The sequence below is a fragment of the Leptonychotes weddellii genome, chromosome 14 (genome assembly GCF_054177405.1).
Source record: "Leptonychotes weddellii isolate Sample4059 chromosome 14, ASM5417740v2, whole genome shotgun sequence".
Taxonomy (NCBI): Eukaryota; Metazoa; Chordata; class Mammalia; order Carnivora; family Phocidae; genus Leptonychotes; species Leptonychotes weddellii.
The window spans coordinates 26,819,918-26,834,137 of record NC_138382.1 but is presented as its reverse complement, the minus strand read 5'-3'; the positions used below and the strand labels follow the sequence as shown (position 1 = coordinate 26,834,137).

Genomic DNA, 14,220 nt, shown 5'->3' with positions numbered 1-14,220 from the left:
AAAATTGAATGACAGTTTTGTTTCATCCTCTCCTATCCTTAAAACTGTTTTTTCTTAACTCTTACTGGTTGGGACAAATTGGGACCAAGACTCAATTTTTCAGAGCATTTTTAAGGCTAAAAATTAAAAATTAGTAGCTGAGGTAAATTAAGAAAATGCAAATAGAGATAATTTTTGATCTAAGGAAAAATGGAAACAAATCCATACGTATAGAATCAAGAAAACTGGCCAAGAGCTATATGTCAAAACTACCTGGCCTAGATGGCTACCCTGATGAATTACCTTAAACCTCTATAAAGAATAGGTAATTATCTAAATTGACCCACAATTTAAAAAAAAAGCTTCCCATTGTTTTTTAAATTTAATATAACACTGATACTAAATAGAGCAAAAAGTACCCCAGTATCATTACATATTGATGTAAAACTAAAATTATATTTAACAAATAAAATTATGACTATGTGTTAAAAGAACAATATCTTGACCAAGGATGGTTTGTCAAGAAGTGGGATAGTTCATTATTTGGATTTTTTTTTTTTAAATATATAGAAGTTTCAGGTATATAACTATCATTTGCCTTCTAAAATTCAGGTTTACAGCTTTATAATTTGATACACTACAAGGTGATCACCACCGTAAGTCTAGTTACCATCCATTACCAGTCAACCCCTCACCCATTTTACCCAAACCCCAATATAGTAATATTAATATAATTCATCATAGTAATAAGCCAAAAAACCCAAATGATCTAATCTAAAAAAGAGATCCATTTCTGATTTTTTAAAAAATGCTTTGTAAGTGGAACAGATGGAATAGATGAATATTTTAAACCATACTAGCATCATGCTTATTGGTGGGGAAAAGCCAGAAGCATTCCCATTAAAGACAGGAGCCAGACAAGGAAGCCAGTTAATGCTGTTACTTAACATCTTTCTACATGATGGAGATAGGCAGGAGAACAACAAAGTGTAAATACTGGAGAAGGCAAAGTTATTTATGGATATCTGCAAAATCTAAGAAGATAAACATATTAGAGCATTATGAGCAATCAGTAAGGTAGTTCTTTAAATACTAATAGCTTTCCTTGCTACAATCATTCAGTAAAAGAAGAAAATTTATGATAAAAAAATGTAAAGTTTGGGAATAAATTTACATGATATGGGCAAGACATATCAGCTAAAACAATGCTTTTTATGTAGTCAAAATTTAGAATTTTTTAAGATTTGAGATCAGAGCAAGCGTAAGTGGGGAGTGGGAGGGAGAGGGAGAAGCAGGCTCCCTACTGAGCAGGGAGCCCCACGTGGGGCTCCATCCCAGGACCCCAGGATCATGACCTGAGCCAAACATAGACCTCTGACTGAGTCACCCAGGTGCCCCAAAACTTAGAATTCTTAATATTGAATGCTCACTTTCCATATTGTCTACATCACCTGTTGATATCATCCCTCTGAATTAACCAGTATTTTCTATGTTGTTTTTTTTTTTTCCTTAAGATTTTATTTGAGAGTGTGTAAGAGTGGGTTGAGGGGCAGAGGGAGAAGTAGACTCCCTGCTGAGCAGGGAGCCCTATGTGGGGCTCCATCCCAGGACTCCAGGATCATGACCTGAGCCGAAGGCAGACACTTAACAGACTGAGCCACCCAGGCGCCGCTCTGTTGTTTTCTAAATAAACCTGTTTTAGAACAATTTTAGATTTATAGCCTGATTGGGAAGATACTACATTTCCCATATATCCCATACTGGTTTGCCCTGTTAACTGATATTTTACCTTAATATGATACATTAGTTATAAATAAACCATATCTCCTTAGCTTTTATCTAACATCCTTTTTCTATTCCAGAATCTCATCTAGGATACCACATTATATTTACATTAGTGCTATACTAAATAGTTGTTCCTCTTGGCTGTGACAGTTTTTCAGACTGACTGTTTTTGAAGACCTTGATAGTTTCGAGGAGTACTGGTCAGATATTTTGTAAAATACCCTTCTATTAGGATTCATCTTGTTTTCCTCATCATTAGACTGGATTTACGTATTTTTTTGGAGGAAGACCACAGAGGTAAAGTGCTATTTTTATCACATTCTATCTAGTATACAAACTACCAACATCCTATGGGCTAAACCTTAGGTTTTTACATCAGTAGTAACTTATACTGTTGATGTGAACCTTAATCACCTGGCTGATGAGGTAGCATTTGTCAAGTTTCTTCCCTGTGAGGTTACTCTTCCCCTACCCCTTTTTCATACTTTATTCTTTGAGATGAAGTCCCTATATGCAGCCCACACATAAGGAGATGGGTTAGTTACAAACCACTTCTTGAGGGTAGATTGTCTACAAAATGTGTTGAGAATTCTGGTACATGGGAGACTTGTCTCTTTTCCCCCATTTTTTCAGTTAGTCATTCACATCAGTAGGGATATTTTCCCCCTGTGTCCCTTTGATATACCTCCGTTATTGTGGGGGTTTTTTGTGCTTTTGTTAAAGCACTTTCTTTCTGGCATTAGAAGATGCACCAGGCTCATCTTAGTTATTTCTTGCCCCGGTCCTGGAATCAACCCATTTCTTAAGGAGCCTTGATTCTTTTAATTGGAGAATGGTATTAGAAAGCAAGATCTAGGGTCTAGGTATGTTCCTTGCTACTAGAGTATCATTGCTTTTAGGGCCCTCAGCTGACAGACTAAGGAGGTGTGTGTGTGTGTACACACATTTATGTAGGAATTCCTGTATATCCATGTATCTATATAAGTGTATAGCCATCTGTGTGTTAAGCTTACATTATTTTAACTTTTTGGTTAAGGGCAATAATTCAGAAGCTGCTACTTTTGACTTAATGTTTTGGGCAGTGAAGGCATGCATTTGTTTTCAAAGAGGGCCAATTTATATATGTATCCGTAGGTCTGAGCTTAAGGTTAAGCAGTTCTAGTCAACTTAAATTCTTCCTGTTTAACAGGGATGCCTGGGTGGCTCAGTCAGTTAAGCAGTCTGACTTTTGGTTTCGTCTCAGAGTCATGGTCTCACTCCCTGCATTGGGCTCTGCACTCATCGCAGAATCCGCATGAGATTCTCTCCCTCTCCCCCAAGCCCCCGCTCGGGAGCTTGTGAGTGCTTTCTCTCTCTCTCTCAAATCCATAAAAAAAAAAAAAATTCTGTTGAGCATATTTCTCAGTACCCTGCCACGTCTCCAACCTAATGCAGAAAAGCATGATAAACTACTCTCAGCAGATCTGTGCTTTTTTTCAGTGTTAGTACTTTGACTATCAACTACTCCTAGTACCTAACTTTTTTTAAATGTTTGTTTTTGTTTTTTAAAAGACTGTATTTGAGAGAGAGAGAGAGCATGCATGAGCCAAGGGGAGGGGCAAAGGGAGAAGCAGACTCACTGCTGAGCAGGGAGCTTGACACAGGGCTTGATCCCAGGACCGTGGATCACAACCTGAACCGAAGGCGGATGCTTAACTGACTGTGTCACCGAGGCACTCCTGTTTTTGTTTCTTTTTAAAGAGGATTTTATTTATAGGACATAGTGTTTTTTGTTGTTGTTGGGTTGTTTTGTTTTTTTAAAGTAGGCTCCATGCCCAGCATGGAGCTCAGCAGGCCTGAACTCACTACCCTGGGATCAAAACCCAAGCTGAAATCAAGAGTCGGGTGCTTAACCGACTGAGCAAGTGAGGTACCCCTGTTTTGTTTTTAAAGTAAGCTCTACACCCAGTGTGGGGCTTTAACTCACAACCCCAAGATCAAGAGTCACATGCTTTACTGACTTGTTGGCCATTCACCTCTCTAATACCTCACTTTTTAAAAAACCCTTATATCTGCTATTAATATATAGCATAGAGATTAAGAAATTTAGCTTTGTCATCAGACTTGCTTTCAAATTCCAATCCACTTCTTCCCATTTGTACAAATGTATTAAGTTTTATATTGTCTTCCTCATTTTGAAACACACATGGAATCTGGAACTTAAACTCTCAGAAGGCTATACTGTTGTTTGTAATGTTTAATAAGAGCTGCATTTAACCTTTTAGTTGAAGAGGCTAATAGATTTATTTGCTCTTTTTGGTGAAGCTCAGTAATGGGCATGCATAGGTATTTGAAATTTCACTGATTTTTATTTTTTGAGAGAGCGCGAGTGCGAGTGCACAGAGGGGGAGAGAGGGAGAAGCACACTCCCCGCTGAGCAGGAAGCGCAAGGCAGGCCTCAATCCCAGGACTCTGAGGTTATGACCTGAGCCAAAGGCAGACGCTTAACCAACAGAGCCACCCAAGTGCCCCTGATTTTTTTTTTTTTTTTTAAACATAGAAGTGCTTATTTCTGGATAATTCATCCATTGGATGAATATTTGGTTATCTCGTATATATTTGTACTAGATATTAGAGATGGAAGGATAAACAAATGATATTGCCCCCTGCTTTCACAGAATCTTACTAGCTATTAAAACTTAACCTTTGGCTAACCTGAAAACACTTAGAAGCTGCTACTTTAAGTTGATTTGTTGTGAATATTTTCCTTTGAGCAAGTCTCTGAATAGTATATCAAAATTTAATTTGTTCCTAGATCACTAAAATTGGGAAGTTTTTTTTTGTTTCTTTTTTTTGTTTTTTGCCTTTATCTTGAATTCCTGCTTATGTCACTTATGCTTTTGAAGATTTTCCTTTTATAGACATAGGGCTTTCTATAATTAAAATTGCTTTATGGATGAGCAAACAGATTTGGGGCTTTTCCTTTTGCCTAAAATTTTCCTTGGACCTCATGTAAGTGGATACAAAAAGTTAAATTTTCAAGTCAGTATTTCTCAGAACTGTCATAGGTAAACATTTAAACATTTTTTTTTAACATTTGTATTTTTTAAATATTTTAATTTTATTTTTAATTTAATTTTTTAAATAATTTATTTTTCCTATTAAAAAAAGTTTTAAACTGAAGTTCTTGTCCACCATCATTCTTGTTTTGCCCTTTTGATGTCTGAAACTGACCAAGTGGTGCTCAGTTATCTTTTCATATGTTGTAAGAAACTAGATATATCATTATCACACTCGGAGAGCCTGTGGAAGATTGTGCAAAGTCTGGGTACATCCGTTTCCATGGTCTCTGGGAGGTAATTTTCTCAAACAAGGTGGACTTTTGATATCTAAATAGAGTTTAATTCTGATTTTTGGATGTGGAAACTTTGAATGACTCACAATAGATCCTACTGTTGAAATATTGTCATCTTGGTCTAAACTTTAGAATGAGGATAATAAAGCTTTAGAGTTTAGATAAGTTAACTTTTTTAGATAAACTTTTTACATATATTCTGATGTTCATTATAGGAAATAAAAGAAAGGGGAAACTTCTCAATTACCAAGTAGAAGTCATGGATATTTTAGTATCTCCTATTCTTTTGTAATACAGTGCAACTGTGCTTCTTGATTTTGAACCCTTTTGATTATGAAACATAATAGACAATACAAAAAAGTAGAGCTTAGTGAAATAGGAAGTCAATGTAAATACCACCAAATTAGGAAATGCAAAGCAGTACCCCAGGAACTTCCCATGGGCCCCCTCTTGATTATTACTCCTTCCTCCCTAGTTATAACTAATACCCAAACTTATTTTTTTAAGATATTATTTATTTATTTATTTGACAGAGACACACAGCGAGAGAGGGAACACAAGCAGGGGGAGTGGGAGAGGGAGTAGCAGGCTTCCCTCTGAGCAGGGAGCCCGGTGTAGGGCTCGATCCCAGTACCCTGGGATCATGACCTGAGCTGAAGACAGATGCTTAACGACTGAGCCACCCAGGCGCCCCAGTACCCAAACATCTAAGTAGTCATTTCTTCACTTTTTATTAACTTGATCCTATCATTACCCTTTAACAACCTCTTAATTACCTTTAATCCATGTGTGTATCCCTTATTTTCTTAGCTTTATATAAATGGAACCACATTGTATTTTGATTTGTAAATTTTAGAAAAAACATGATGAAATGAGAGTCATGTTCAAAGTCAGAGAAATCTTTCTCAGCTTAGTTCCCACTTCCAGCTGTGTATATCTCCTGAGGACTGTATTTCCTTTTGTACCTCATTGGAAAATAAGGACTTTGTATTGTAGTTATTAAAGGAGGTAATATATATAACAGTAAATTGCTAATATCTTTACTAAGAAGACTATGGTGTTAAGACTATACTGAGATTTAATGAGTCTTAAAATTGTACATATTGATACTTAGTGGAAGGAGACAGTTGTTTGATTTGTGCCTATGCTTGCTAGGTTGGCACATCATGTGGATTTAGTCAACTAATCTCAATACACAGCAAAGTATATTATTTTATAAAGAAGCTGAGGCTGAGACAGGTTACATAATTTGTTCAAGGTTATACCAAGTAGATGATAAACACAAACTTAAACCTAGGTTTTATCTGCAGAGCTGGTGTGGGGTTTTTGGTGGTGATGGTGGTGGTGAGTGTGGGTGTGGGTGTTTTAACCTAAGTTAGGAGCTGGTTCTTAAATGAGAGAGCTGGTGTGTTTTAAATGGAACATATAAAGTGCTTAGAGGTATACCTGATATAGTAAGTTCTCCAGTATTTGTTGGTATTTCATTTTTTAATGATTTCTCCTTGCATCCCATACTTTTTTTTTTAAATTCACCTACTTGGATATGGAAGATTCTTCTCTAAATGTGGCTATATTTTTTTATATGAATAAATCCAGCTCTTCAGCTAACATTTATGTGATTGGGTTTGTTTTTAACTCTATCTCATAACTTCAGTTCAAACACTCCTCCTCCATTAATTTGTTTTCCTGTATCTTTTATGATTTGACATCTTTGGGGGAGGTACTTGCTGGCTAAGGATAGACTACCTCTTTCTAGATAGAAAGAGACAGTAAACAACTTGTCTGTGAGTCCCCCTCCCCCCTGTGGTGGAAGGATGGTTTTTATTTAAGAATTCAATTTATTTATTAAATATAGAGAGATTTAGATATTTCAGTTTTTTAAAGTTTTTATTTTACTTCCAGTATGGTTAACAGTTACATCAGCTTCAGGTGTGCAGTAAGTCTGTTTCATGATTTCTCTTTTTCCCTTTATTTTCTTAAATTCCACATATGCATATGAGTGGAATCATATGGTGTTTCTTTTCTCTAACTGGTTTATTTCACTTAGCGTAATACATGATTGTTGCAAATGGCAAGATTTCAGTCTTTTTTATGGCTGAATAATATTCGTGTGTGTGTGTGTGTGTACACACATGTACCTCTCCAGTCATTTATCAATTACCGAGAAACACTTGGGCTGCTTCTATAATTTGTCTATTGTAAAGCTGCTATAAACATAGGGGTGCATAAAACCTTTCAAATTAGTGTTTTTGTATTGTTCAGGTAAATATCCAGTAGTGTGAATACTTGATCATAGGGTAGTTCTATTTTTATTCTTTTGAGGAAGCTTGTACTGTTTTCCACAGTGGCTGCACCAGTTTGCATTCCCACCAACGGTGTGAAAGGGTTCCTTTTTCTCCACATCCTCACCAACACTTGGTGCTTCTTGTGGTTTTGATCTCAGCCATTCTGACAGGTGTGAGGTGGTGTCTCCTTGTAGTTTTGATTTGCATTTCCCTAATGATTAATGATGTTGAGCATCTTTTCATTGGTCTGTTGGCCATCTGTATGTCTTTTTTGCAGACATGTCTATTCATGTCTTCTGCCCATTTTTTAACTGGATTATTAGGTTTTTGGATATTGTGTTGTGTCAGTTCTTTATATATTTTGGATACTAATCCTTTATTGGATATGTCATTGCAAATATCTTCTCCCATTCAGTAGGTTGCCTTTGAGTTGATGTTTCCTTTGCTGTACAGAAACTTTTATTTTGATGTAGTCTCAATAGTTTATTTTTGCTTTTGTTTCCCCTAGCAAATCTAGAAAGAGGTTGCAACAGCTGATGTCAAAGATGTTACTGCGTGTGCTCTCCTCTAGGTTTTAATGGCTTCAGGTCTCACATTTATGTCCATTTTGAGTTTATTGTTGTGTGTGGTGAGAAAAAGTGGTCCATGTTGGTGTCCAGTTCTTCCAACACCATTTGTTGAAGAGACCATCTTTTTCCATTGGATATTTATTCCTCCTTTGTTGAGGGTTATTTGACCGTATAACTGTGGGTTTATTTCTGGGTTTTCTCTTCTGTTCCATTGATCTATGTGTCTGTTTTTGTGTCAGTACCATACTGTTTTAATTACTGCCACTTTGTAGTAGAATTTTTTTTTTTAAAGATTTATTTATTTGACAGAGAGACAGAGAGGGAACACAAGCAGGGGAATTGGGAGAGGGAGAAGCAGGCTTCCCGTGGAGCAGGGAGCCTGATGTGGGGCTCAATCCCAGGACCCTGAGATCATGACCTGAGCTGAAGGCAGACGCCTAACGACTGAGCCACCCAGGCACCCCATAGTAGAATTTGAAATCTGGAATTGTGATACCTCCAGCTTTGTTTTTCTTTTTCAAGATTGCTTTGCCTGTTCGAGGTCTTTTGTGGTTCCATATAAATTTTAGGATTGTTTGTTCTAGCTCTGTGAAAAATGATGTTGGTATTTTGATAGGGATTATATTGAATGTGTAGATTGCCTTGGGTAGTATAGACATTTTAACAATATTCTTCCAATCCATGAGCATGGAATGTCTTCCCATTTCTTTGTGTCATCTTTAATTTCTTACATCAGAGTGTTATGGTTTTCAGAGTACAGGTCTTTTACCTTTTTGATTAAGTTTATTCCTAGTTAATTTTATTGTTTTTGGTGCAGTTGTAAATGGGATTGTTTTAATTTTTCTGCTGCTTCATTATCAGTGTATAGAAAGCGAAAGATTTCTGTACACTGATTTTTGTATCTTGTGACTTTACTGTGAATTCATTTGTTTCTAACAGTTATTTGGTGGAGTCTTTCAGGTTTTCTGTATATAGTATGTCATCTTCAAATAATGAGAGTTTTACTTCTTACCAGTTTGGATGCTTTTAAAAAAATTTTGTCTAAATTGCTGTGGCTGGAAGTTCTAGTGCTAAGTTGAATAAAAGTGGCAAGAGTGGACATCCTTGTCTTGTTCCTGACCTTAGAAGAAAAGCTCTCAGTTTTTCACTGTTAAGTAACATGTTAGCTGTGGGTTTTTCCATATAAGGTCTTTAATATGTTGAGATATGTTCCCTCTAGACCTACTTTACAGAGGGTTTTTTATCATAGCATATCATAACTTTTTATCAATTCAGTTTTTAATTTTCAACTGGATTACCATGAAATCAAAGAAATTACCATGGCAATATTCTGTTTCATGTTATTCATATAAGTTGAAGTATCCTCTTAACCATATTCAAAACCCAGGCTTTACAAAGGATCTTTAATCTCTTGCATGCATTTTGACCCATTCAAATTTGACCTAATTCAGTATATCTGTGTAATGTGCAAAATCCTTTTTAATTTAGAAGCATTTCTTCCACCCAGTTTATATGCGTTGTCCTGAGTGGTTAACTAAATGGAGACTTTGTAGTTCTTGCTTACAGTTATAAGTCTAAGGTTTTTACTCAATGCCCTACCTTTTATGAGATAATAAGTTCTCTTAGGAATGCACAATGGAGTATTTTCACATTGCCTTATGTTTCTGTTACCTCTTTCAGTATCAACTGTATGCCCCCTATTCCCTGCTATAATAATTGCATAGTGCTACGTAAAACCTTACATTTTGATTTGCTATGAAAGAGTAATCTCAGTGTCTTCTCCCAAGTATGATCGACCTTAACATTGATTATTTTTTGTTTTAGCTAATGTTGCCTGTAAGAAAGTATGTCTTTGAACTTACCAGTGACTGTTAAGAAGAAAAGCACTTGTGTCCATTTAATGCATGGATTAATTTATGTAATATATACTGTGTTTTATCTCTGATTTTATCTTTTAATACTTTATTTCATCACTTAACCTTTGAAGTTCCTATTTACTTATCTTGTCATCTTCTCATCAGGCTTCCTAATACAGTGGCAAGAACAGAAGCATCAAGGTCGATATCTGCAAATTCTAGCTTTACATTTCATTAGCTTTCACTTGGAGCAAGTTAACTTGTCAGAGCTTTTCATTTCTTATCTTGTAAAAGAGGAATTATTAAGCTTGTTAGAGTTAGACAAGCCTAAAGAGAGACTTGCATAATATATGAGTATTTAACTGAGTACAAACTCCACCCTGGCCCAAAACTATACCATCTGTCAGAATTCTATTGGATACCTTAAGTGGTCTCTATACCCTCAGGAAGAACTAGGTTGATGAGATGATCATCTTGTATTAATGATGTCTTTTTTTTTTTTTTCCCTTTAAGGGCTTTAAAAAAAAGAAACGCTGAAGGGGGAGGTCTCTTGGTTATTGCTCTTGAAAGAGCCTCACCTTTAGATCAGTTTCTTCAGGTTTTTTTTTTAGGAGAGGTTTTTTGTTTTTTGTGTTTTATTTAACCAGCTTCCATATTGTAACTCTTCTCTGATACCCATGGTTCCTTTTTTTTTGTTTTTTTTAAGATTTTATTTATTTGACAGAGAGAGACACAGCGAGAGAGGGAACACAAGCAGGGGGAGTGGGAGAGGGAGAAGCAGGCTCCCCGCAGAGCAGGGAGCCCGATGCGGGACTCGATCCCAGGACCCTGGGATCATGACCTGAGCTGAAGGCAGTTGCTTAACCAACTGAGCCACCCAGGCGCCCCCCATGGTTCCTAATGCACTGTTTTCCTTTTGTCAGATTGCATATTTTAGTTCTGGATTATCCACTAGACTTGAATACGTCTATTTTGCATCTTACAGCTCTGTTGTCTTTATTTTGTACTTTGAGGTACTAAATAATGCATTTACTAGTGACTTATTAACTGGTGATAGAACCTAGCCCATTTTGTATGGATGGGTTTGCTAGATTCTTCCCTTTATACATGTGTATAATTCCCCCATGTTCAAGTTTTTTCTGATACTTAACTGTTTTCTGTTTGACTATAAGTTATCTCTAGGATTCTGAAGAAATTAATGAAGCAAATCAATAACAGCCACAATCCTGTGAAGCCCCGGATTTTCACTAAGTAACATTCTTATTTAATGACTTGCTAGAACAACACTTTAGGTACATAAGAATGATATTTTTAAAAGTCTAATGTAGACCCAGGCAAAGAGTAAAAATATCTATTTCACTGAATGAAATGAGAAGGAAAGTTAATTTTCATAATAATAAATAACAGATTTGACAGTATAATCCAAAAAGAATAGTTTTGATCTAATCTTATTACTTTAAACAGGAATAGCTGCAAATGTTGTTAACCATGATAACTCTCAAAATAACTTGAGTTATAGTATGGTTTTTGAAGCAGTAGATGAAATTAAGCTTCATTAACTAATTTTAAACTTTTTTTAGGTAAATGAATTGGTGGATGCCAGAGATGTCGGCCTTGGTGCTTGGTTTGAAGCCCGTATACGTAGTGTTACTAGAGCTTCTGATGGACATTCACGTGGCAAAACTCCACTGAAGAATGGCAGTTCTTGTAAAAGGACTAATGGAAATGTAAATCATAATTCCAAAGAGAATACAAATAAATTGGACACTGTACCCTCTACGTCTAATTCAGACTCTGTTGCTGCTGATGAAGACGTTATTTATCATATCGAGTATGATGAGTAAGTGCTCATGCTATTGAGGACTTTGTTCATATTTTTGTTTATAGAAGCAAAGCCTTCCATTTCAAGATTGTTTTCAAATAGTCTTAAGAAATCTTTTAGGGGTCATATTCAGTCTGTTACCCTTTTAGTGGTTACTGTAACAAGGCTTCTTAATGCTCAGTCATCTCTGGCTCCTAAGTGGTTTGTAGTTTTTCATAAATGAAATGTTAATGCCTTAATGCCTGGCTTAATTTAGTGTGTAAGGGTTTCTTTGTCTCTTCCTCTATGATCTAGTTTTTGGTTTTTGGTTTTTTGAGTTTTTTGTTTTGTTTTTGGTTTTGTTTTGCTATGTAAGAACATGTAGAGTAGAGCTATTAGGATAAGGTTGAAATGTTTTTTAAATAGCTTATTGAGAAAATTAACATACACAGTGTACTCATTTAAAGGGTACAATTCACTGTTACTAGTGTATTCACAGGATTGTTCTTTACCACAAACCAGTTTTAGAACATTTTTGTCCCCTCCCCACAAAAACCCATACCCAGCAGTCACTCCCTTCCCCCCCAATAAAATGTTTTTAAATGTTCTTTTTTTTTTAATTTTAATTTTATTTTTTTAAGATTTTACTCATTTATTTGTCAGAGAGCACATGCCCGTGAGTGCACAAGCAGAGGGAGAGGCAGGCTCCCCACTGAGCAAGGAGCCTGACACTAGACTCAATGCCAGGACCCTGGGATCATGACCTGAGCCCAAAGCAGACGCTTAATCGACTGAGCCACCTAGGCCTACCATTTTTAAATGTTCTTATGAAAACAGTATTATGAACTTGCCTTGAGGGCCAAGATTCTAAAATTGATTATTATTATTTTTTTAAACCTGTTTTCAAAATTCTAGTATAAAAGTTACCATTGGGGCAGATTTAGTGTTTATTCAACACACTAAATGAACTTGTCATCACTCAAGCGATAACCTTAATATGCATGGAAAATATTAGGCTACCAAATCTTGTATCAAGTATAAGAGTTCAAGATCCTAAAATGGTTTTAATTTTTTTCCCCCCCATACAATGGTGTAAAAGACTTTGGTGTTAAGCTACATTTCCAGCATGCCTAGAAAGGGGTCAAAGGTAGATCTCATTAGTCATTACGTTTCTGATACAACTTGTGGTTGTGGCTAACTTGCCAACATTGCTTATTTCAAGTGAGTCTTCATACAATAAATAGAATATCATGTCGAATGAATATTAAGATCTGGGATTGGCCAGAACTGGCAATATTGGTAAATTGAGTCTGGGATAGAAAGGGATTAGAGTTGGTGTGTTGATAGCAGTCCGCCTGAGTTTGTGAATGCTGTGACAAAGGGTATTGGGGACTGTAGCTATCTGTATACCTGCTGTCAACAAGTAGAGTCCTTGATTTGCTTTGAGTTTTATTTCTTAGAGAATAGAAGAAGAGTTATTTGGCAAAAAATACTGTACAGAATGTCAGGGCAGAGAAATAGTGTAATCTTTAAACAGTAAGTGAACTAAGGCTTATTAGATTTTTAACAGTTTTAGGTGACTATTGGTTTTGGAGTAAGACTTTCCAAGGGATAGGCCTGAGTTTGGTGTAATGTTAGGGCACAAATCACTATACCTTAGCATTTATTTGGCTGTTTTTTTGTGGGTTTTTGTTTTTGGAAGGAGAAATTTGTCTGATTAGAATAAATGTTAGTAAGAGTCTAAATCCAACATGTATGAGAAGACTAAAATTATTTGTCCTAAATACTTTGATGTGATAGAATTAAATGTTTCACTGCTGGCAACTTAAAGATATAGCTGAACTGTCTTTGAGAAATAAAAGATGACAAAAGCTTAAGTGGTAGGTGAATGTCATTCACATCTTTAAAAAGAGAGAAAGACTATATAAAACAAAGTATAAAATAAAATGGATGAGCTTTTGGATAAGAGTCTCAAGTAACAGAAGACTGGTGTATGCACCTAGAAGGAATCATGACCCAGTATGGATAACAAATCCTGTTAAAGTTTTGTTCCTCATGGTTATTGGAAAGTAAGTTAAAAATATATGAAAGTGCCTGTTGATCTCAATAATAAACAAGTTCTTGATTCCTTGGATGGAGGATGCATTGAGGAGTGCTGTTGGGAGTGGTGGTGTTTTTTTTTTTTTTTTTTGAGTAGTAAGCTCCAAGTGAGTCAATAGAATGTGGCTATTAAATAGTTATATTGTAAGGATGTTTTATCAAAAGATAGCTAGAATAAGCAGGGTAATGTTACTGTTGTACTCACCTGATTATTCCCTACTTGGAATATTATTTTCCATCTCTCATGCTTTAAGAATACCAACAGGACCTGGTGCATCTTCAGAGTAGAACCCAAAATGTAAAATTATCATGAAAAGTAACTGAAGGAACTAAGTATTTAGCTTAAAAAGACCTGGATCATTATAGCTTTCACATTTAAAAAAAAATTTTATTGTTATGTTAATCACCATATATTACATCATTAGTTTTTTTTTTTTTTAAGATTTTATTTATTTGACAGAGACACAGCGAGAGAGGGATCACAAGCAGGGGGAGTGGGAGAGGAAGGAGC

General features: G+C 35.9%; 1 protein-coding gene across 5 annotated transcripts in view; it reads left to right on the top strand.

The window, feature by feature from the left end:
* UHRF2 (ubiquitin like with PHD and ring finger domains 2) overlaps window positions 1-14,220 on the top strand; it is an 88,889-nt gene that overhangs the window by 7,484 nt on the left and 67,185 nt on the right. For all 5 annotated transcript variants that reach the window (XM_081802970.1, XM_081802968.1, XM_081802969.1 and 2 more), the window contains exon 3: window positions 11,389-11,648. In XM_081802970.1, coding sequence (XP_081659096.1) covers window positions 11,389-11,648 — 260 coding nt within the window. The remainder of the gene's footprint in view (window positions 1-11,388; window positions 11,649-14,220) is intronic.